Raw genomic sequence first — 21,811 nt, forward strand, 5'->3', positions numbered from 1 at the left:
ATATAAAACAGCTCCTGTTAAACATGCAAAAATAGAGATGTTTTCATCCTGCTGTATGATGACCTAAATGGATTTTAGTGTGACAGCATAAAAAAATATGCTGCTTCTGTTGAAAACTCAAAGCAAAAGTACAGAATGGGCCTTATGATTTACTTTGCCTCTATTTCATACCCACTCTTTTCTACCTGAAAATAAATTTATTTCAAACCTGTTGTTTTAAAATACTGTTTTAAAAAGAAACGTCTTTTAAAGAAGGGCCAGAGCGATTCTGAAGCAAAAATGTTATTTTTTTCATGACTTTTGCTTTAAAATTATGAATGCATTTTTAATGTGTAAGCCCTCTTAAAGACATAATTTTTAATTAAAGGAAAAAGTTTTACTTTAAAATAACTTTATGATTTTAGGAGACTTCTTTTCTGTTCTGTAGGAATGAACACTACATTGCCTATTTGAGTGCTAAGTATCATAACAGACAAAAAATCAAAAAGCTTTCATTGTGTCTGGATGTAGGTAGAATTACCAACATCCTGTCAATCCAACAAGTAAATGCATCCCTTGGTCACATATCTAATTATTCCACTTCTATTCTCTGAAATTATAATACTGTCTGTTTTCAGTTGCCTATGAATAATGCTGGACTTTAGACTCGATCAAGGAGTTCTTTCTATGGATGTTTGAAATGTTGCAATTAGCAGATTGGGAGAGAGGAGCTTATTGAACTGCAGAGATCCCATCCTGCACTCATTTGTATCCCTTAGCTTCAGGTGGACACAGCATAGAGAGTGTGTAATGCTTCATGCTTTTTGGATTTGGAGTGCAAGCACTTCAGCATTTCAGTCCAGATCATGGGTGTGCATTTATCAGCCTTAGTTCAACCACTCTCAAGTGTGTAAAGCAGACTTTTTGACAAAAAACCTACACTTGCCAACAGGTTTTTGAATCCCCACTATCGGGGTCCCTTAGGTGACAATGTAATAATCCCCTTGAAGAGGTGCAGTGCTTTGGTTTTGCCAAGTCTGTTCTTGCTGGGCCACTCTTATCCTTGAATTACATGGACCGACCTCACTAAATCAAAAGTCATTTGAATTTGGTTTTTTCATTCTCTGCCTAGCCTTGAATTAGTTTTTCCTTTTGTGTAAGTCTTTATATGTTGGGCTGCCATAGCTAACCTTACTGGATATTGTAGCAGTAGGCTAAAGTCAGTTGGGTTGGTAGGTTTGCAAGGATCCAGTAGCTAACATAACCAAATATGCTTTTATAGTACAATTCATGGTCTTAAATCAAGCCCATTGTCTTTTTCATAAAATACTTCATTAGTATATATATATATATATATATATATACGTATGTATGTATAAAATTAAGACCCATAGCAGGGACATGGAACTGGACAGTCTTTAAAATTGCTTCCAATCCAAACCATACTGTGATTCTAAGAAGCTGATAAAGCTCTTCAAAAGTACACGAGGCAATATTTCCGTAGCTTTATTTTGAGTTACTTTGTCGTGAAGTTGAAGTTCTGAAGTGATTTTTGGAACAGCATAAAGAGTGCAAGTGAATAACTACTTACCTACTTCTTTTTGTGATTCAAGACAGTGGGACTTGTATTGGTCAGTATTCACTATATTAGAAAGGTCTAGAATATAACTAAAAGTGGTTGTGAAAAAAATGAAAGAAGAGCTAGTACAGATGTCATCATCCTATTTGTTTTAATTATACCAAAGGAAGAAAGATTTCCTTTTTCATAAGACTTCATTTTGGAGGATTTCAGATTAATTGCTGTCAGAGACAGATGTGTTCCTTTGACCTTGGATACTCTAAGAAGTAAAGAGAAAGTGACTGCTCAGTATTGAAGAGATAGCTTGTTTTGATGGAAGCTGGAAAAGAAAAATCTTGCTTTCATATCTTTTTGGACACATGATGGTTTGATTACAATGGGTTTTTCACTTACTTAAAGTATGTCTGAAATTTGTTTAACAAGAACTCTTCTTTGTAATTTCAAGAATATGTACTTTATGTGTAGGATTGTTGAATATTTTGCTTTGCAAACTGCCTGTTAAAGTTCAGCCAAGGCAAGGTTCTTATTGTGGCAGCACATAATGCAACATTCAGTAATAAGAATGGATGGGAAATATACCCTTATCTTGTGCTCTTAACATTATTCACAGTGTTTTTCATAGTAGCATTTTTTCCTGTTATTTATGGTAACTTTCTAAAAACTTTAGAATAACTAGAGTGTGTTCTTACTCATTCCCTACAACTATATAAAAAGATACCAATGGAACACCGTTCTCTTTTAGAAAAATTTCAGAATTAGCCATTTAAATGCTCTTATTTTCCTCCATTGTTAGCCAAGGATTTGCTGATCCATGCTGTAAAACTAACACAACTTCAACACAGTTTCAGCAAATCTTTGGAAGTCCCTACTATTGCAAGTTGTGACATTTTGGGAATATGAGTTATTTCCAATCTGCGTTTTATGCAATAAAACCTCATGCTACTTTTAATGCAGGGATCTGGTGAATCAGACTTGATAGTAAATCACATTTTTAATCAGTGTTTAGATGACCTAGCATAGAGGAGGAAACCCAGCTATGCCACAGATAATAATCTGTTTTCCTGATCTTAGCTATTGCAGCCCTCATAATTTTCTGTAGAAGATTGGCTTAGTTTCAAAGTAATAGAAAATAAAGATTCCTACATGAGATAAATTTCCACCTGTTGATGTTATTAGTAAAGAGAAATAATAACTGAAGAGCATTTCTTTTGTATGTCACATTAACCTATTCAATCAGTTATCGAGTAATTTGCGCCTGCAAATTTTTCTGCATAAAGATGGCAAGAGTTTAAAATTTTGGAATCTTTTTCGTCATAAATTATTTGTGCTGACTACATTATGTTTTATGTTTGCTAGGCTGAAACATTTTACTGAATATTGGCAATATTGCCAATTGAATATTGGCAAACATTTTACTGAATGTTGTTCTTTGCTCAGCTTAAGTGAGCATTAGTGTGGTCTTAACAAAAGTAATCTTGTCTGGGGTCCAAATTCAGGACTTAGGCTTTGCAAAGGTGATGGAAAGGTGAGCATAGCACACTGTGAGTTTATCTTGATACTGTTGAGCTATACTTATTTTTCAAATAATGTGCACAGTTCCAGGTTGATTAATTATTTAGATGTCACCGTAGTCTTTCTCTTTAGTAGAAGCAGATATGTGATATCTTGGTAGTGTTCTTTCTTACTCTAAAAGTACTAAAAGTCCTCAACTGTCCATATGACCCCTTAGTCTTTCCCTAGAGGAGAAGTATAATTTGCAGCTGGTGCTTTCAATACAGTTTAATTTCTTTTTAGAAGCATTGTGTACTAGTTTAGAGTTGGTTTGCAAACTTAGTCAGAGAAGTGTTCTTTCATTCCCCAAGAATTTGAATTTCATGCAGAAGGACACAAATATATTCTAGTTTGTGAAACTTTTTTCTGTATGCCTTGAAATTGTTGAAAGATATTCATCTTTCTTTCAAAATAAGGACCAATCTCCAGGAGCCATCCTCATGTCTTAGGGAGCCTGATCTTATCAATAATGCAGCTTGATCAGAACTGGGCATCCCTGTTTCAATCATGTCTCAATGAAATTTGTCTCTACATGCACATCTACTGAAAGAAAATAAATTAAAATTTACTTTCTCTGCAGTTCTTTAATTCCACATATTTTTGATTTTTGGCTGTAGCTAAAATCAAATTTGTTTGTATTCTGTAGAAATTCCCTGACTTTACTAAAGTTAAAGCTTTATTATTGCCTAATGTTCACAGTCAGTTACACTTTGAGCACAGTTTCTTATTTCCAGATATTTTTCTAGCCATTTTTCTTTCCCTGCTGTTTCTTGGTGAAGAATGATTCAAGAAGATTGTAAGAATAGCTTTTCCTGTCACATTCATCTTTCTGCTTGGGTGAAAATAGGAGATACGTAGCAATGAACATGAGTCTGCAAAGAATTTTTTTCTCGGTTTAGCATTGCATCGAGTCGTAGTCCATATAACAAAGAAATTCTATGTTTGCAATATGTGTGCAAGAAATTATTGCAAGATGTGAGGGGGTTGCTAAATTTGCTAGTCTGATGGAAGCAAGGCTGTTAGGACTACACGCCACAGTCCTCAGCTGGCAGCAAGGTTGGCACTGTATTCCCAGCAAGTACATGGACAAACAGAAGGCATTTGGGTAGACACAGGTCTGAGCAGAGCAGCACAGCAGTCAGTGCCCACACGAACACAAGTGGCCTCCTTGTTATCCCCATGTGTATGTATGCATGTATTCGTGTGTGTGGTGTGAAAACTGCCAGGAGCTGGATTTGGACACTTCGTCACCTCAGGAGTGCTGGCTCCAGATCCTTGCTGTTCCAGATGCTGGCACTTGATGCTGCAACCCCTGTCCAGCTGCTGGTACAGACTCCTTTGCACAAACCAACACACACACACACCCTGTGGGACTCTGATTCTTCCTGTAATGGAGCTGAGACACATGGTCCATGCAGTAACTGGCCCCTGGATCCTTGCCTTTACTCCTGCGCAGTAAAACACACAAACACACACTCTGAAATGGGTCTCAGTCAATCCCTGGGTCCTAAAGTTTCTGGAGCAATTGCCTTTGATCCCTTGCCCCTTTAGTAGCCAACTTCTTCCCTTTTCTTATTTCCAGTTGCACATACACACCCTAGCTTTCTGACTGCTTCACCTCCTCCCCAGCTAGCCCAGCTTGGTGTTTGCTGGCAATCACCCACTGTTTGTGGGCGCCTTCATGCACTTCAGCTGCTGGTACCACAGACCACTACACACACAGAGAGAACACAGAGCCCCTTACCCAAGAAAACAGCTAAAACCGGAATTTAATAGAAGACGTGACAGAAGATGTTCAGTAGGCTCTATCAGGGAAATGAACTGACAAGCCTTGTCTACATGTGACTGGCCCCCTTTATCCACTTATCCCTCTGTTTCCTTGTACTTCCTCCTCTCTACTTCTAAACCTCGTCTATCCTTCCCTTTTCCACACCTTATATTCCTCACCTAAACATCTGCTAAGTCTTGTGTTGCAATGCCAAGATGCTTGTTCCCTGCATCCTGCCAGTGTCCCAGCCCCACAGACAGTGATGCCCTCCTCAGGCTGCAGGGTGCTCCCCAGCTGCCCCACAGTTCTGGGTGTCACAATGAGCCAGGGACTGAGGCTTCCCTGGGAGAGGAAGGGTCCCTGCAAGGGTATCTCCACCTGCCCTTGTGCCTCTCTGCTTGTGGGTGTGTGTGTCCACACCTTGATGGGCTGATGGCTCCTGTGATAAACCCAGGATGAAGCAGAAGTAAATTTAATCCTGAAAATAACTTTTTTGTGGAGCAGGCATGCTGGAGCATGTACAGTGTAGTAATGGCAAGTAAAATGTCTGGTTAGTGGCCTTGTGTCAGATTGGAGCATTTGATGTCCAGGAGATTTGTACACAAATTCAGCTGTGATGGTCAATGGCCACTAACTTCATTGCGTATTGTTAAAATAAGAACTGGAATACTTTCCACATTTCTGCTGCCAAATACTTGAGCTTTGATGTGGAAATTACAGGTTTCATTATGTCAGGAAACCTATGGAGAATGTAATAAAGATACTTCATATAACTGGTAAAATATGCTCTACTTCTGGAAAAAGATGATGAAATACTTGACATTTTAAAGTAGTATTGTGTGACATTAAAGATTTTCAGAGTACTTCTGTGTTGCAGTTGTGCATTTTAGTGTAGAGTACCATATTTCTTGTACCGTAGGTCTTTTCATCACTGCTTACTTATATAAGCAAGAGAGCGCTGCGACCTTTTTGTGTTTTTTTTAAAGAGGATTATGTGTCAGCATTTTTCTCAAGCTTTCTTTTGGATTTCCTTGATTCTTTAGTAAAGCTTCTCTCATCTCTGCTGTTATGCATTACTAGATAATCTCGAAAATAACTTTTTTTTTTTTGTTTTAGAACACTGAGGCAATGCATAGAAATTACTTTCAGAGTAACTTTTTGTGAAAAACTCAAATTCCCTCAAACTGATGCAAACCAGTAAAACTTGGTTTTTGCTACCAAGAAAGCTTGAGAAGTATTTGGAATACTTTGCTGAATGTTGACTAGGCTTAGATTGGGACTGGTGATGATCAGTCAGGCTGCATGAGCTTCTGCTCAGGGTTTACATGGTTAATCCCTGTGAACAACAGTTACATCCATTTTCTTTCCTTGAGCTTGTGAGGAGGAGCTGAAAACCACTGATTCTGTCTCATCCATTCAAAATGTCTTATTTTTTTTTTTTTTTCTTTTCCTGCATCAAAAATAATTTGGTATGAGGGAGCTGTTCTGCTGTGCGTTTAGTAGCAAAGTGCAGAGGACTGTGGCTCCCTTCCCTTATATACACTAAAGAGCCTTCCAGGATTTTAAGAGAAATAGCAAATCCTTCTGCTGCTGTAAAAATACTTGTAAAGCAGCTGAGTCATGCATAAAAAGCTTGTCCTCTGTAATCCATATTGGTTTATAAACGTGCCTCTAGTTTATGTGTGTGACTACTCCTTATTACTCATTTTTACTATCAGTGCAGGCATTTTCTTCACTCTTTCAGGGCTGCTTCCTCCTGCAGGTGTAAGTCCATCCACAGATCATGAACTGCAACTTCAGTTAGACAAGTACAAGCCCAGTAACACCAGAGGGATTGCACCAGGACTACTGACAGTAGAGTTTAGCCTTCAGTGTGTGTGCTAAAGTTATTGCATAAGAACAAAAGAAGACAAAAAAATTCACTGATTGTGATTTTTTTTTTTTTTCATAGGCAATAGGGTGAGAGAACAGTGAAAGGAGTATTAACTCTAAAAGCTAAACCAAGGTACTGGTAGACAATTCTAGGCACAAATAGATGAGTCAGAGTATGTTCCTGTTGAGCAAATTGGAAGAGATTAGATTGTGTTGGTTGTATTTTTATTTATTGAGGAAATGTGGTATGCCTATTATGCCTATTACATATATTTCATTATATAATGGCTTTGTAAACATGTCATGGATACCAAAGAATGAAGTTAATTAGTGCTATTCTTTCCTTGCCTAAAATATTGCCAGTTAGTATGCTACTGATTTTTTCCCTAAAACTGAGAAATGTTTATTACTCATGTTTAAATGAATCAAACTTAACCCACGTGTAATAATTTCTGCCTTTTAAACACTCTTACAGTTACCAACCTTTAAAATCAAGTTATGCAAGTTGAAGTATTAAACATTTTTTAAATTACCTTTTAAGTCCCAATTTACAAGTACTTTATAATCTTTGTTGATGAAATAAGGTCAATCAAGCAACAGCTATTTTCCATTTTTATGCATATTGTGTATGGAATGATAGATTACACTAGCAAATAATTACTAGAAATATCTGAACTGTTCAAATTTTTTGAAAGGTTTGATGGATTTTCTTCTAAATCCAAAATAGAGCAGAGATAGAAGAACCTAACCAACTGAGTGTTTATAATAACTCATATATCCCATGTCAGCAATGGCAGAAGCACATAAGAAAATAAGAGGCAAAGTCATAGTGAGCTTCTGAAGCTGTACAGTAAATGACCTGAATTGTACAAGAAAGAATATGGTTTTGTGGAAAGAAATTGCTGCAACCAGTTCTCTGGAATGTAATTTCAGATTTCTGCCCTGAATATACATTCTAAGTTTAGGATACAAAAAAATGAAGAGTTTTCATGGAACTAGAACTGTTTGGAAGGGACCTTAAAGAACACCTGGTTCCAAACACCCTGTCATTTTTTTAAGAAATAAATTTTTTTGGATACAAATCCTAGAAGTCTAGAGTTTCCCCATATAATCAGTGGACAAGCAGGTTCTTAAACAACAATTCCATCCAAAGACTAAGACACATGGCATAAATCAGCCCCCTTGATTCTTCTCTTCAATACCTGTGAAAAAACCCAAAACCTAGATCACTTCTTAACTTGGATTCCTACCCTTAAGATAGGTAATATGAGGGTATATGAATTTCTTTTAACATAAGAGAGAAGGTTGTAAGTACCAAGCTGAACTGTGCACGCTTCTTCTTTTGTTGGGACTCATTTTGCCCAAGTTGGAAGTGCTAGCCTAAACAGAATTCACATACAGCTGTAATGTCACTTCCATTTACTGTGAACCCCACTTGAAATTATGATCTCTGCTTTTGTATGCTCCTGCATTAGGCTTATAAATCTAAGAAGTTTGTGTTGAGTCTGCATTCGCTATATCGAATGCTTACACTTAAAATAATGTTTCCATCATGGACAAAAAGAAGAGGTGTAAGACAAACTGATGGCTCATTGTAAATCTTATAAAATAATAAGACTACCTTGGAGAAGCAATCAAATTTTTTTTTTCATACTGCGGAAAGTGTCAGCTCTATGGTGACAAAGCAGCTAAAAAGAAGTAAATCTAAATTGTTGCTGAATAGCAAAAAGGATTATGAGGACTGAGAGCAGTAAGTAGGGGAAACCAGAGAAGAATCCCTTATTTTTACAAGGTCTTGAAACTATGGTCAAGCAGGTGAAGCATTAGTGAGAAGACTCAAGAAACATGGAGTGTATGAGCAGCTTAATAGGAGTCATGGGAGAAGATTATGTTTCAAGTTTAGTTGGAAAAAAAAAAGGTAGAAAACTAATCATGAATAATGCTTTGTGTGAAGTGGGATTAGATGGACTAAGTTGAAATTGATATGTATGTGTGTGTGCATCTCTGTGTGAGAGGAAAACAGAACAAAGTTGGGAGATAATAAGAAGAAAGTAAAAAAAAAAACCTGAAAGGAATGAAAATCAGAAAGCAGTGGAGGCTGACTTGGAGACATGCGAAGTTGTGACTACAGCTGGAGGACTGTGATTCAAAGTAGACGAGAAAATATTACTGCTCTGTACAAGATAAGAGAAATGGGGTAGAAAAATAAAAATGTGATTTGGGAATCAACCAGAGAAGAACGACAGTGGTTACTTGCTAGATGAGTATTTTCTCCAAGGGAATGATAGCAAGAAAAGCCAGGATAACAGTGAGGGAGGTAGAAAGAGGAAAGGGTGAGTATTGTGACAATCATTGGAGAAGAGGCTGAATAAAAATTAGGTCCTGAAGGATGTAAGAGACATCTAAAAAGGAAAGAATGAGTGAATATAGCACCCTTCAAACAGGATACAAGTTAATCATGACTGCAGATCTTTGCAGGTGTTGACCAACAGCTGGATTTTGATTTTTAGAGCTCTGCTCATTATGTGTTGAGGGTAATTACTTCCCTAAGGGATGTACAGTGACTGGTGATTGAATGTTTCCTGGGCATCTGTGGAAGGATCCCCAAAGATCTATTCCTGATAAAGTATAAATTTATTCGGAAGCCCTATGGTTTTTTACTCTTCATTCTTCACACCAAAACAGTCATATTGCAACAAGAAAGTTTTAGGTTATGAAAAATTTTGATTCAAAAATTTAACACATTTTCCTTGTTTCCTAAAGGAAGCGTGGGTAAAAAGAAGAAAATGGGCTTAGTTATGCACCATAATTTAAAATGGATGTAGGATATCACACATCAATAGTCCATAAAGTGCACTCACTCACTTAAAGACATGAAAAACCTTCTGGCAGCCTTCTTAGGATGGCTTGAAAATGCAGAGTCATCACATTTGAAATCAAAGAAATCAGGAGAGTGTTTTCTGTATGTTTATGTGAAGTAAGAAAGAAAACTTTTAGTGATTTTGGAAAGCAATATCAAAAGAACATCAGCAGCTTTCCTTTCACAATTAATAAAGAAATAACCCAAATCGGAGTTGCCAAAGGGCTAAATAAAGATCACTCTTTAGCTTTGGTGACAAACCAGAAATTGTGAAAGGATATTTAATACTTTTTAGACACCCAAATGGGCTTGCTGTTTCTGAAATGTAAAATAACATGGTCTAGTGGAAGATGTCCCTTCCCCTGGCAGGGGTTTGAAAATGGATATCTTTAAGGTCCCTTCCAATCCAAACCATTCTATGATTCTCTGAGTCTATGACCATCTTAATTACACAGCCAACTGGAAATTTCTGAAGGACAAATATCTCCTGAGGTTACTTGTACAACCAGAATTTGGCAATCTTGTATTCTGCTGAGGTTTGGGTAACGACACAACTGGTGAAACCATACAGCCAAAGGAAAAGATTTTGCATGTTGAATGAAAATCATTGTCGGGGAAGTTATCTTCCCATGCATATGGTAGCAGAAGTAGCAGCAGCAGTCTTCTTTCTTGCAGTTTTCTGAAAAACAATACCCAATTAAATATGATTAAAATGAGTTTTGCTTGAACTAAAAGTCTACAGATGTAATTTTTAGGCAAAACAATATCTTCTTGAAAATAAGACTTAGCATAACAAATGGCTCTGATGGATAGGATAGAAAGGATAGGTCCAGGGGTTTTGAAATCTTGCAGTTGAATAAACTGTATGTCTTGATTAGATTGTTGCTGCTATCATAATGCAGTTCTTACCACTAAAATTAATGTTATGAAATATATATCTTATTGTGTGAATGCAGTTGTAGTTGAAGTATAGCAAGAAAGAATTCTGCAATGTTTACTTTTCAAGTGTAAACAAGTCCATCAAATAATTGCAGAAGTAGAATAAAAAGAGCATCAAATTGTGAGAAAAAATACCTTAAAATATTAATGAAATGGCGGAATATGTGTCAGAAAATGAAAAACTCAGCAGAATGCTTGTCTCAAGGGTTTTAGGAATTTAGCATAATCTGTAGAGCAGATTTTTCAGTAAGGGACTACTTCAGCTGCTCATGTCACTCTTAAACTGCAGTAAAGGAGAGAAACTTCCTGAAAAGTTAGGAATCTTCACATACAGGAACAAACGAATCTGAGTTTGTCACATCCTTACTTTGGCATTCTGTATGCTGTGCTTCAGATTTTTCACAAAATTGTGTATAAAAACCTCTCTACCTGTTTCTTATTTCTCACTCTCCTGAAAGTAGGTGTCCCTGAAGATGAGTAGTGTTTTCTTCTTAGAGAGGTAAGTGAACTCTAATAGCGATGAGAGCTTTGCCAGGAAATTTCTTTTGAATAGTTGAGTCTAGATAGTTACCCTACATTATGTCTCTCTTTCTTTAAGACCTTTTCTTGTCAAATGTTTTGGAGAATCCTCTAGAATAACAGGTGCAGTTTAAATGAAAGGCAACTGTTAGCTTGCCTTTGGGGGGTTCTTTTAAACATTGGAGCTTAATTAAATTTTGGTAACTTAATCTAGAAGGGATGTGCATTCATCATGCTCTGGATCATGAACACATGTAAGATCAGGAGGCTGAGAATATTCTTGCCTTGCGAGTGTGTGTTGGCCATGCAGCTGAGACCCTCAAAATTATCTAAAGATTTCATGCACGTCTGCTCCCAAGTAGCGCTTTTACATTTTGTCCTGGTCATTAGTATCTTTTTTCTCCTGCTGGAAATACAAGTTCCTGGATGAGACACGTGTTGATTCCAGCTCCTGTGCTCTGGAGAAAGGATGCAGTTGGTTGTGTCCTCCCATGGACTTCATGTTGTGTACCCCTTACCCACTTCTGCTGCCCTTGCTGTCACAGGTGCTGTTGAGCATCTTTCTCAGAGGAGTGCACATCCATGTCCCAAATCCAGAGACAGAAGCCAAGAGCAGTGTTTCTTGGCTTTTGGAGAAGGGGAAAGATTGAGTTGTTCCTTGTGGATATCCTTATAGGTTGGGCTTGTGGGAGTAGGTGCTGGATACCATGCCAGGCATGTGCTGCCAGTTACAGGTGCAGACAAGCCTGAAAAAGCAATTGGAAAAGCTGCTAAACCGGAGATCCGGCCTTTCAGTGGTGCACAATTATAAAAGATATACAGCATCCCTTAAGCAGAAATTTGTTACCAGACTGTAGCCAGGAGAAATGCAGAGAAAACAAATGTAAGGCAAGTGCTCACCTAACTTCACACATCATTTTTAGATTCTCTTTGTACATAGTGAAAGGAAATTTCCGAGCACAATTGAGCACAATTCACTTCACTTCACTTAGAGGAGGATGAAATTAATTAAGACCTTCATATGCCTATTTTTACTCATTTGAGTATAGAGTTAGATGACTACCTCATATTTCAGCATTATAAATGTAAATTTTACTTGAAACTAAAGATATCTGTCATGACAAGCTTGCACTCTGGGAAGATGAGAAAGAATTTTTCCCAAACAACTGGAAAATGTGATGATTTCTTTGATTGTGGAGAAGAGAAAACTGAATGAAAATGTTTTTAATTTTTCATAGTTATCTAAAATCATGGAGACTGTAGTAAATTTTGCTTTCTGTTCTTGCTGCAATCTGATATAAAAGCAGGATTAGAAAAGTCATGCAAAGAGAGACACAAGAGTAGATTGCTACTACTTGCAAGAAATTGAAGTTGCAGGTTCAGGCAGCTTGTTTAGGTGCCTTGACAGGCCAGAGACTGTCAAGTTAAAATGTACAAAAGCAGAGGGTATGTCCATATGCTGCTAAATGGGAGCACCAACAAGCTAGTTCCAGTGCTGGAGCCATGATTCTCTTTCTGCTTAATTGTTGGCTCAGTCCTTGGCCATTTGCTTCCAGCAGGCTCCAGACAGAAACAGCCCTAAGCGCTGAGACTTGGCTGAAAACTGACTATAATTTAGCAGTGTAGATGCAGCCAGAGAGTCTAAATGTGGAGTTAAATGGTGCTAGCAATGAGTGGTACTGCATAAAGCATCATTCCATCTGCCTCGGGTGGGTACAGTATCTTATTGGATTCTTTAATAAATAATTGCATTGGTTTGCTGAGCAACCAGCAAAACAAACAAGGCAGTGAACGGTATATGCAGACATGTATGTTTAAGTAACAAAAGGAACTGCTCAAGATCAACTTTTTAATTCATATCACCCCTGCTGCTATGGAGCCTGATAATGGATCTGTACTGCAATTAATTTTGATTTGAATTGAAGGCATTTTCAGAATCGCCACTGTGGATGATAATAGAAACCCCTCAGATGGTCATAAGCAAGATAGCGTTTGTGTGCAAATACAAATTGAGTATTCAGCTTGTGTTTTCTCCTTTCATCTTTCCACAGAGGTTGCTCACTTCTCATATCCCTCTTTTTCCCATTTTGCTGCACTAATGAGTTTTTAATGCAAAGGAAAAGCGATTATAAGCAGTGAAGCAAAGACAGCTTTATAGAGCAAGACTGAGGAATTGAAGGCATAGATCAGAGCTATCCACTAACCTAAGATGAAAGAGAAGTTCATGAAAACAGAGACATATAGATGGCTTTGGTTTCATTATCATTAGACAAGAAAGGACAAAAAATGGAATAGCTATAAAGGTCTTCATATGTAGTAAGTTGCCTATATTAATAAAAGAGTCTATGCAGAAAGCATTAAAGTGATAGCATTGGGCAGGAAGATATCTTGTAGTAAAATATTTTTGTTCATCTCTGGTGTAAGTGTAATGTGATGTGATTACCCTATGCTAATAAACTAAAAAACTCAAATACTATGTGCATATTGAATATTATATTCATTGATGCTGTGTTTTCCTGCAATTGTTAAGCATGAGTTGTTTGTTTGGACTTTTCTCTCTCTCCTTTTCAACACAGATTCTGGAGATTGTATTTCTATTACTGATTTCATGGTTTATCACATCTTGAATTGTAAACAAATTAAATAGTTGGTGGAATTTAGAGGAAGCTTTTGTTTGGCAGATACATGTGTCTTGTTAAAATATTCACAAGAGAAGTACCTAATTACATTTGAAAGGTGCTTGACGAGATAAAGAATGATTTATATACAGTGTTTTATGATTGCAGTTAGGAATCTAATGCAGAAAATTAGCAGTTGGGAGTAGGGAGGAGTGATAAATGTTCATGTTTGGAGAAATAAAACATTTTTTTTCTCCAAAATGAAGCCAATGCCAGTCCTTTCCTTCAGTTTAGGTCTTGAGAATTTTTTTTTTTTTTCATTAAGTGTAAATTAAGTAAGACACTAAAGCAAAACTATTTTCCAGGACATATCCCATCATTTCAGAAACTAAAACAGCATGATTAATAAATTTTTCTTATTATTATTTTTTTAATCAATACTTTCTGGCCAAGTCAAAAATTGCTGACTAGTTGTATGGAAGTGATACTTTGAAATTCTTCTGAGATTTTAATGATATATATATTTTCATTGCTCTGTAGTTTACCTGCAATACAGTGAGCCTTTGTAGCTTTCTCAGATCCTCTACTCCACCCATTCAAGAAATGAGAAGAGGGAGAAAGATATGCTATGTGAGTTGCCTGGAGGGACAAAAATAATCCTTGTCAGACTGGAACAAGATTTTGGAATACTGCTTAAATCAGTGTCATCTCTTCAGCTGATAGATTTCTTGTCCAGCACAGTCCATTTTGGTGCTCTGCATTTTGTAGCTTAATTTGCTTTGACACTGGGACTCAGCATAGGAATTACATTAACATTCTGTGCCTTTTTGCCATTCAGCTGTCTCTTGCAAAGGTTCTCTGTCATGTTCTTGCCCTAGGTTAATATAGTAAACAAGATGTATTTCAGTGTATGTATCAGTGAGTAATTTTTATATAAGTACTGTGAATTTCCTGTCTGGTTTTGTATTTCAATGTAAATTGGAGCTTGTAAGACAATGTCTAAATAATTTTTCTTTTATTGTGAGAATATTAGAAGAAAGTCTTCTATTTTGACTTGAAATTATTACCTTGGAAACAATTTAAACAATGGCACAAAGTCCACAAAGATGTTTTATCAAATATCAATCTTATTATGTTGGTGATTTATATAGCTATTACATACTGAAATTTTACTATTTTCAGTTTAGAGGCTTGACTATTCCCCCCCCCCCCCCCCCCCCCGCCCCAAGACAAAGGGGAGTTAAGTACTTTAGAACTTTATTCTGTACCTTAGAGCTCCTCATTTCTATGTTGAAAAATGTGCTTCAGTAAACTGATGATACTGGAACAGCTGTACAGTATGCCTATGAAGTTACCCTCCATGTGATTTAAAGAATTTTCTGATTTTATTTTCTTTAGGTCAATGGAACAGAAATTGAATATGAATTTGAAGAAATTACTTTGGAGAGGGTAAGTGTGATTTATTCTTTCTTATAGGAAAAATATAATCTGTAATAAAAACAATGTGATTAATTATGAAATAAAAATTGGTTAAGAATATATTTGTTCACATTTTGAATAAAGGTGTCCACTGTTTATTCTAAACTGTAAAAATGTGAGTGATACAACAGGTAAGTCTTTCATGCTGTTAAGAAGTTTATGGTTTACCTACTTGTATTCAGAATGCTTTTCTTCCTCATAACTCTTGTCAGTACTCAGTTGGGTGTTTGGTTGTTGTGAAGACCCTCTATGACTTAGTAACTCCTTTTTTAGCTTGTCAACTGGAATGGTGGAATGTTTTCTCTTTAAAAATCTTTGGTTTTCTGGCATATGAGTGTGATAGAGGACATGTACTGTTGTACTATAAAAAAAAATTTCAAAAAGGTTTTTAATGTTCAAGTGGCTACATAAAAGCCATGGACCATAGCTGTGCTTCAAAGATATGCTTACTCAAAGTTTGAGTTACCTGAGCTGTAATCAGGGCTTGCAGTGAAGGCTTTGTTGGTAATGTAGCACCAAAAGCAAAGCCATATGTGCTGTGCCGTGTCTCCCTGGATTTGGTGGTTTTTCCTTGCCTTTTGGTTGCATAGCTGTTGTCTTACAGTGCTGACTTTGTCTGACACAGATCGAGGCCATATGGGCCATGTAGGGCGTGAAAAAGAAAGTCTAAGCTTTGTAATATGTCATAATGCTTACAAAGCTTTCTAACAGATGCAAGAATGTCATTGCTGAATTCCTTTAGTGTTCTACCAGCATCTTGGGAATATGAAGTTTTTCTATCTTGAAGCACAGTTCAGCTTCTTTCTACATAAAATGATTGAATAGAAGGCCAGATTTATCAAGATGTGGTTGATGCCATGTGAGCAAATGCCTATAAGGTAGCAAATTACCATTAAATTAGATACTTAAATGATATAATTCACTGCACTTTCTCTGCATATTATATTTTTAATTGTCCAGGATAATGAATTCCATAACCATTAAACTTAAGGGGATACAAGTCTATGTTCTCATTGATTTGCTCTCTCAGGCAAATTATGAAAGAGCAATGTATCTTTTTATCATAGCCGTCTCCATAACAGATAACATATAGGGTTATAGGCACTTTGCTGCTACTGTCTCCCAACTTACTCGTGCATCACTAGTTATTCATTGGTCTAGAGTTTCCAAAGGTCACTGAACAGAAAACAGAACGCATGCCTCCTGGGTGATATTTTGAAAAGCACTTTATTTTTAACAGATGTGTAAGTCATCAGTGTACATACTGCAGAACAAATGTGATTTGCATCTCCTGTACCTGTCAGATGCAGATAACTGGTCATTCATAGTGCAGCGTAATATCAGCTAAAGGCTGAAAAACAATAGCAAAAAGAGATACAGATCTTAATGGACAATGTTTCAGTTGTTTTCTTGATAATGCTGGATCTGTGGCTTCTGATTAATACTGCTTGAAATGTTCTGTCACATGTATCAGTGTTTTGTCTCAAAGGCAGGGTACTGTGTCTGCTGGTTTTTGTGTGAGATATAAAATACAAGTGATTGCCTTTAAATAGCTGTCATTTATGTCAGACTAAAAGCGTTTTCAGAAAAAAAGACATTTTCCACGTTGATTACCCATTTTCTTCCACAAAACTGCTTTTAGAAATTAGAGGGAAATCATCTCTCTGTATTTAATGGCAAAACTGCAAAATATATTAAGCTTTCTGCTGTTGAGAGAAAAATGTAGTTTGACAATATCAAACAGCTGGTAATAAACTTTACATTGTAGTACAGTTATTCAAATCACAGAATTCTGCATCCCCAAAACCATCCAAGATTTTCTTCATGAAATGTATACACATTTTTAAATGGTCAGTACAATTTAAAGATTTTAAAATGTGGGAAAAACAAGTTTAAGGGTGTATTAGGGAAAAAGCACTCTTACTTGCTGTTTTTTTAAATAATAGAATGGAAGGGAAGGTGGTAAGGGACTGATTGCTTCAGAACACTTCCCAGTGTCTATATATATTATTAATTTAATTCCTAGGAGGTTACCTTCATCCTCAGGTGACGTGAATTTGTGGGACCTGTTCCTGAAAAGAGTTACTGGTATTGGTATGAACCTTGCCCCAGGGTGAAGAGATGTCCCCATCTCTTGGGGTAAAATAAGACTACTGTGTGCATGTTGGCAGAAGTGTCTGGTGTGCAGCTGGAGGGCAGATCAGGAGGGTCCCAAAAATGCCAAGAGCAAACAGTGCTAATGGTCTGGTGGGAAGGACAGCGCAGGGCTTGCTGAGCATCCCCGAGCTGCCCAAGACCATGCTGGTGTACCAGGAAGGTGACTGCAAGGTTACAGGGGGCTTTTGAAGAAAGCTTTAAAAAAAAAAAAATCCTCTTTGAAATAATGTTACTCAATTGTTTCTATTTAAAATGTTGTGCCCTAGTTTGCAGTTAAAAAATACTTGGGGATTTGTGATTAAAAGGCTTCAGTGAGACTTGACATAGACAACTAATTTGAGGCAGATCCACCTTAAATCTGTGATCAGTGGTGCTTCCAGGAGTTAAAGTTGTAAGTACACCCCTGTCAGCCCTCTCTTTAGTGGATGCTCTTATCCTTTTAGTCTTCAGTTGTGCCAGCCACTTACCAGGTACCTTCACCAAGCTCTGAGCTCTCTGTTAATTCATTTAGAGCTCTAGTAAGAACACACTTGAATAACAGTTACAGAGTTAAGAGAAATCAAACAAATTCTCTTATGTGGGGAGGGGGGGGGGGGAACCCAAAAAGTTTAAATTTCTTTGGAAACCAGAACAGTTTAAATTTCTTGACGCACCTCAGAGAATATGTGAGATTCTCTGCTAACTTACCAGCATAAAATACAGATCTGGGTGTAGATTAATTCTTTGTGATTCATAAAAAATCTACAATGCCCAAATGCACACTCGGACAAAATTCTTAAAAATAAAGTATTTACCTTGCTCTAGCTTGAATATTAAATACATTTTAGAAAGGAAACTGCATAAAATAATTCATATTAGTACAGTGATGTTAGTTTTCCATTACTGAATGACTTGAAAAAACCATGCTCAGCACTATCAAGAGACTTATTTATATTTGTAAATCAGTGCTCAGTGTAAGAGATCACCAAATAGTTGGTACAAAGCCTAACCAACTTTCCTAAGCTGGAGGAAAGTTTCAATTGATTGGCTCCTTGGTACAAGTGCCATGCTTTGAGAGAGATGTTGAAGAGAGAATTTTAATAGAGGTTGGAATATCAGGCAATATAAATACTTACCCTGAAGAAAAGTTAAGAGAGACAATTGGTCACTTAATGATTCATATTGGATTCATGCTGAGTTCAACATCTCAGTTCAGATCTCAGAACCATTTTGCTCATCTAACCTTGCCTGCTTTTTAGATGTTGGACAAAAAGAGGACATTTATGATTAATAGAGCTGTTTTTAATAGATTCTTTTCATGTTCAGTATGTGTTTTCATTTTGTATCTGTATGAAAGAATTTTATTCGTTTTTGTGAAATAGACTATTTGGAAAAAATCAAATTCTATCAACACTGGAATTCAAGACATCTAGTTCCCAATGCATTTGCATCCTGAGATTGACTGACCTTGGCCAGTCAATCTGAAAAGGTTGAGCTCTGACTGAGACATGAATGAAGGATCTCTATTTCTTTTTCTTTTATACTCCTATGAATTTTCTGGTCTCTATTTCTTTTTCTTTTATACTCCTGTGAATTTTCTGTCCTGTCACAACAACACAGATCACACTCAGAATGTCCCTGTTTTTTAATTAACCATATATAGAGATTTACCAAGTTTTTAGGAACCTGTTGTTTTGTTTCCTCCTCACTTTTTCAGATTTCATTGCAATTGCCTGTTGTCTCACTACAGCTGAGGGAGAGACAGGTATGAATGCTCACACGGCATAATTATTTCCACAGAAAATCTGGTTAAATATATTCATAGAATCACATCCCAAAAGAGTAAATTCTCAATGATGATTTATCATCTTGCATTGTGTTGTGTTAACTCTGATAAATGATTCTGTACCCAGCATAGACTCTGTTCAGTGGAGAAACTAAAAAATCTACTCTGTCTCTTCTTTCCTTTGACTGGAGAGTTGACAAATGACATCAGGCACCACCATGAGAAGATTGAATTTTTCTACTCAGAGATTATCATTCTCTAAAAGACTGGGTTTCTGCATTTCACCAAATTGAAGGACTTATTCAAGTCTTAACCAGAAAGGCTAAAACTAGCCATAGGTGACCTTAGAATAGTTTAGCTAGTTAAAATGTGGTTCTAAAAATGCCAGCACCAAAAGTTGTGTGTTCAATCTCTGTGTGGGCCATTCACCCAAGGACTGGACTTGATGATCCTTGTGGGCCCCTTCCAACTCAGAGTATTGTGTGAAATTGTAGCTTAAAGGCTAGCATTTAAAAATCCTGGGGAAGCAGTGGGAAAAGAAATCCTGGTACATTTCAGAAAAGAATTTATTACAGGCCTCAGCTCTTAATTGCTTTGATACTTGTAAATCTAAGAAATAATCACTACTGTGTTGTCAATCATTCCTGTTTCATCACTTATTTCCTAGATAAACATGTAGAAGTTTTCAAAGATATGAACATCTAGAACACTGAAGAACAGATAGTATTGAATGACACAAGTATTTTAATTTTACTTGATGTCTTATTTTTTTATACCCATCTATATATCTTGTTTTTGTAGAGATCACAGAAGTATAGAACAGTTTGGATTGGAAGGGAACTTGAATGGCCATCTTGACCAAGAACCCTGCAAAGAGCAGAGACAGCTTTCCCTGGATCAGGCTGCTCAGAGCCCTGTCCAACAGTCTCTTGAATATTTCCAGGGATAAGGCATCCACAGTTCTTCTGGGCAACCTCCTCTAGTATTTCACAATCCTCATTGTAAAAAATGGCTTCTTTAGATGTAGGCTAAATCTACCTTGGTTTAGTTTAAGTCCCTTGTCCTACATCTACAGGACCTGTTAAAAAGAAGTCTATCCACATCTTTCTTACAAGGCCCCTCTAGGTACTGAAAGGCTGCATTAAGATCTCCACAGAGCCTTCTGTTATCCAGGCTGAACAACTCCAACTTTCTTAGCCTGTTTTCACAGGAGAGCTGCTCCAGCCTCTGATCACCTTTATGGTCTCCTCTGCATTCAACAAATTCACATCCTCCTTTTGTTGGGGTCCCAGAGCTGGACACAGCACTCCAGGTGGGGTCTCACGAGAGCTGAGTAGAGGGGCAGAATCCCTTCCCTTGATGTGTTGGCCATGCTGCTTTGAATGCAGTCCAGAATACACTCAGGATATGTCCAGCTTCTCACCATTTGCTTCTATGTCTGGGAAAAAAGGTTTTCACTATTAGTCAGTAGTGAATCCTCTTTCTGCCTTTTTTTAAGATCTTAAGAGAGCAGTTCATGCACCAATATGCTTTGACCTCTCAGGACTGAGGCTGTAGGACACCGCAGTGCTAGGAAAGTCCTCCTTTAATTGTTTCAGAAATAACAGAGTGGAAGGGAGTGGTCAAGAAATGGCCACTAGGAAAAGGTATTTTAAAAGTTTAAGAGTGTATGATGTAGATGCCTTTTGAGAGTCCACAGTGCAAAAATCAATATCCAACCATCAACAGCCCCAGTGGAGCAGTCTGGCATCTTCCAACAAGAGAAAGCAAATCTTTTAAAGCAAGTGTCCCTCAGGTACCTGATGAGGTCCACCAAACTCAGAGTTGCTCTCTGAGTGTTTATTTTTGCAGAAGTCTAAATTATTTCTTTACACTTGAAAGCTTTCTCTGTGCCCTTAGTACATTTCTTCTTGGATAGGCTTTGCCTGCTTGCTTCCTAGGTGGTAGTTACACTTGCAGTCTCAGACTGAAATAAGTTATAATTCACATACAGAATCCTTCTTATTGACTAGTTTATGCCAGATTCATAGTACAGTAGTGACCTATAGGTGTTCATTGCTAGAAAGTTCACCCACAGGATTCTTTTTTCCTGGAAGTGGCCTACAAGAAGAGGCAGAAGTGTTTATTTATGGTACTGAGTTATCAGCAAACAGAAAATGAAATTCCCATCTTTTTCATAGTTGCTCAGACAATTTGAAATACTGATCTCTTGTGTGTCCATATAGAGTCTGTAGTGTATTTCTCAGTGTATGTATAAAAAAATGTTCTGTGAAATAAGAAATTAAGAAAGATCCTTGAAAATGCATGTGTAGTGCATGCAATCCCTGTGCAGGAAATTCTGTTCTGCATTCTAATTCCAATCACAGTTTAGATTTGAGACTGATGGTTGGTTATGTCAGTGGCTGTTGTTCACCTTCAGGCGGGTTTTTAAATACTGGAAAGGGCAGGTTCTGGCCTCTGAATGCGATGGCTGAAGCAAGGTCTATGTTCTCCTTTCATCTCTTGTGTCTTACCAAATGTTGCCTTGACCTGAGCTGCAATGTGCTGGAATGTTCAATCAAAGAAACTAAAGGGGTCTGGTGCAAAGTCCTGCTATGGGACTCTGAAATACCAGGTCAACGTTTTCCACAAAAACTGGAAAATTTGTTTCCTTTAGTTCAATGACCTAAATTAAGATTCTTTGGAAGAGACTTTTTTTTAATTTACTTTCACCTCAGAGCAGCCT

General features: G+C 37.1%; 1 protein-coding gene across 1 annotated transcript in view; it reads left to right on the forward strand.

Annotated features, from left to right (window-relative positions):
• The window catches only part of DLG2 (discs large MAGUK scaffold protein 2), a 718,789-nt gene that overhangs the window by 339,066 nt on the left and 357,912 nt on the right, over window positions 1-21,811 (forward strand). The window contains exon 5 of the mRNA XM_041414252.1: window positions 15,084-15,134. Coding sequence (XP_041270186.1) covers window positions 15,084-15,134 — 51 coding nt within the window. The remainder of the gene's footprint in view (window positions 1-15,083; window positions 15,135-21,811) is intronic.

The sequence above is a fragment of the Onychostruthus taczanowskii genome, unplaced genomic scaffold, assembly GCF_017590055.1.
Source record: "Onychostruthus taczanowskii isolate IOZ18803 unplaced genomic scaffold, ASM1759005v1 scaffold44, whole genome shotgun sequence".
NCBI lineage: Eukaryota > Metazoa > Chordata > Aves > Passeriformes > Passeridae > Onychostruthus > Onychostruthus taczanowskii.